At 59.0% G+C, this 3,051-nt stretch overlaps 1 protein-coding gene across 2 annotated transcripts; it reads left to right on the top strand.

The window, feature by feature from the left end:
• Positions 1–145: 145 nt before the first annotated feature.
• On the top strand, positions 146–1,886 carry LOC124232616 (interferon alpha-inducible protein 27-like protein 2). Of its 2 annotated transcripts, XM_046649568.1 has the most exons (5): positions 146–203; positions 355–384; positions 955–1,116; positions 1,522–1,585; positions 1,667–1,886. In XM_046649568.1, the coding sequence occupies exons 1-5, from the start codon at positions 197–199 to the stop codon at positions 1,788–1,790; spliced, it is 387 nt and encodes a 128-aa protein (XP_046505524.1). In that variant the 5' UTR covers positions 146–196; the 3' UTR covers positions 1,791–1,886. The 2 variants fall into 2 exon arrangements, with proteins under 2 accessions (XP_046505524.1, XP_046505523.1); XM_046649567.1 differs by lacking the exon at positions 1,522–1,585.
• The last annotated feature ends 1,165 nt before the right edge of the window (positions 1,887–3,051 follow it).

Here is a 3,051-nt window from a genome sequence, read left to right on the forward strand (position 1 = left end):
CGGGATGGGGAGGGGAGCGGACAGGCAGACAGACGGTTGTGGGGTGGAGTGGACGCGGGTAGAAGGCGTGTTCCTGCGTTTTGATAGGACTGAGGAGCTGCGAGGGGCCGGCCGAGTCCCGATTGGTTCACTGGGAATTAACGCCCAACGGAGCTTAGTCATTTCTTGAGCTGCGCTGGACGAGGAGGGCCTCGCCATGATAAGTGAGTCTGGCTCTCCCGCGGGGCTGGCGGCCTGGGCAGGGGGCAGGCCTCCCGGACCCCAATCCACGAAGGGCCAGAGGAGTCGCTTCCTTCCCTCACTCCCTCAACCATCTAACTAGCTGACTGTCTCTCAACCTTTTTGTCTCCCAAGAACGGGCGGCTGCTGCTGCAATCGGAGGAGGTGAGTTACCTGGATGCCCTCAGTCCCCACACCTTTGCTGGGCCCCAGGTCTTGGGATGGATGGAGAACTTAGAGACCCAGCGCTGCAGGGGTTATGAGGGCTGGCCCACCACCAGCCACTCCACTCCCAGAGCTGCCTGGATGAATCTTAGGGGCTACAGAGCGATACTCACAATACTCCTGCGGAAGAGGTCATCTCCATCCCCCACGCCCTGCTCCTCTAGTCCTTTTGCATAATGAGCACATAGAGAAGATTTCATTTGAAAGGGGGTTCCTTGCTAAAAACAGCAATGGTTTATTTAATCCCACAAATATACACACACACCTGAGGCCCAGTGAGGGTTAGTGACTTCTTCAGTGTCACACAGCAAGTTAGAGACCCAACCAGGGCTATGCCTGGGCCTCCTATGACTTCTTTGCCCCCAACTGGCTTCACGCCCCTTGGGACCCTTCTCCAACTTGCTGTCTCCCTTATGCTCAGAGGAGACAGTCCCCAGAAAAAGTCAAGGAATTCCTAAGGGGTCTGTTCTCCTGAGCCCATGCTCTGAACCAGGTCCTCTCCCCCTACAGCCCTGGCCGTGGGGGCTGTGCCCGTGGTGCTGGGCGCCATGGGCTTCACGGGGGCAGGAATTGCTGCCTCCTCCATAGCAGCCAAGATGATGTCCGCAGCCGCCATCGCCAACGGGGGTGGCGTTGCTCCAGGCAGCCTGGTGGCCGTTCTACAGTCCGTGGGTGAGTGTCCCCGGCAGGAGGAGGAGGGAGAGGAGGCCAGAGCCAGGAGGGGATTCAGCCCAGAGGCTAAGCCTGAGGGAGGGCCTGGCCTCTCCCTCCAGTTCCAGGGTCCTCAACATCCCTGCTTGGTCTCTCCCTAACTGTCCTCTTTCTGGCTCCTTCTGAGTGAGGTTTGAGGTGGGAGGAGAGGGGTGAGGGGGTTCTGAAGGGAGAAGAATGGAAGGAGCCCAGAGCTCCTTCCCAAATCTGACAGCTAGGTGGCCTAGGCAGGACCCCTCCCCTCTCTGAGCCTCCTAGCTTCCTGTGTAAAGTGAGGGACCCCGTAGCTCTTGGGGTCTGTGGCTGACTCTCCTCTTCCCATGTCTCTCACTTCCCATGAATTCACCCCTCTCTTCTCCCTCTCAGTCCCCAGCATCCTCTGCCCAAAGTGGAGCCCCCAGGGGTGTCAGTACCTAGAGGAAGGATCCAGGTAGGATCTCTGGGCCTCCTGAGGGGCCCAGGCCTCTGACCACTGCATGCTCCCTGTGCCCACCCTCTGTCTCTTCCTCAGGGGCAGCTGGACTCTCCACGTCATCCAACATCCTCCTGGCCTCTGCTGGGTCAACTTTTGGGGCCTTGCTGGGAGGTTCAAAAAAGGTACCCCCTCCCTCTGCCCCAGGTGCCCCCAAGGCTGAAGGGGACCAGCCAGGAGAAAATGTGTCCCAAGTCAAACCTCCAGAAGCCCCACTCAGGTCAGAGAAGCCTGAGAAATAAAGATCATGGCAGATGCACTTCTCTGTCTTTGCTCCTTGCAGCCCTTGTTGGAGGGATGTGAATGGGAGGTTTGCCGTTCTCCCCATTCCCACAGCCTGCCTTCTGTGGGGGCGCAGAGGGAGGGGGAAGGCTGACCAAGCACAGCTCAGTTGGCAGAAGGCTTTGGTTGGTCTAGTCTTATAAGGGATGGGCTGTATAAGCCAGGGCCATTCTCGGGCCGTCTGGGGGCCTCAGTTTACCCCTCATTCAAATCCTAATAAGACCGACCTCCCTCTATAGGCCCATACAGGAGGCGTCTCTATTTCTGGGTATAAATATGCCACCTCTGTCTCTCCTGAGCTGGTGCGGCAGACACTGCAGGAGCCTTGCCCATATCCCCGGCCCTCACTCTCCCAGTACCTGCTGGGCCCCCTGTGACTGTCCCTTCTGGGCCCCGCCCCTGAGGCCTACTAGGCAGGCTGGAAGTGTCGAGGTGTTGGTGCCCCAAGAATAGCCCTCAGCCTGTGATGGATTCTAGTCGGGGGATATGCACCCCTCAGGGGGCCAACTGTGAGGCCCGGCCCACACTGTCTCCCATCGTCTCCAACAGGAGCGAGCCTCAAATGCCCACAGTGCAGCTTCACTCATTAACGGCCCTTTCTTGGCTGCCTGTCCTTCCCTGTCTCATCTCCCACTCCCCTGTTGGTGCTCCCTGGGGTCACCTTTCACTCAACTCCTTGTCTCAGGGTCTCAGCCCAGGGCAGCTTCCCGCCCTCTCCTCAGGCCCCACTCAGGGGCCCAGAGGGCTGAGCCTGACACGGCCAGCACTCTAGCAGATGGTTCCTGAAATCCGACTGTGTTCAGGCCTTGTCCATCCTCATCCCTCAGGATGAGGCTCAGACAGGAGGCCCCACAGTCTGTCTCATAGTGACCCACCTGCCAGGACCCCAGGCAGGCCCAGGTGTGTCAGAATCCCAGCAGACAATACAGCTCAGCTTTGAGGCCGGACCCCGAGCCCGGCTACCCAGGACAAGGCTGCATGCCACGGGCCGTGGGGGAAATCTCCCAAAACAGTGGACGGTCCCTAAGTCTTTGCAATTTGTCAGGGAAAGCCTGGCACAATTTCACTTTGAAAAACATTCCCTCTTGGGGCCGGCCCAGTGGCGTAGCGGTCAAGTGCACACGTTCTGCTTTGGTGGCCCG

This window comes from Equus quagga, unplaced genomic scaffold (assembly GCF_021613505.1).
Source record: "Equus quagga isolate Etosha38 unplaced genomic scaffold, UCLA_HA_Equagga_1.0 HiC_scaffold_8533_RagTag, whole genome shotgun sequence".
Classification (NCBI taxonomy): Eukaryota; Metazoa; Chordata; class Mammalia; order Perissodactyla; family Equidae; genus Equus; species Equus quagga.

What these genes read in the sequence shown, in the direction of transcription:
- LOC124232616 (XM_046649567.1), top strand. An exon ending in TGCTGCTGCAATCGGAGGAG is followed by an intron (nt 385 to 954) that starts GTGAGTTACCTG and finishes CTCCCCCTACAG; the next exon opens with CCCTGGCCGTGGGGGCTGTG. An exon ending in GGCCGTTCTACAGTCCGTGG is followed by an intron (nt 1,117 to 1,666) that starts GTGAGTGTCCCC and finishes TCTCTTCCTCAG; the next exon opens with GGGCAGCTGGACTCTCCACG.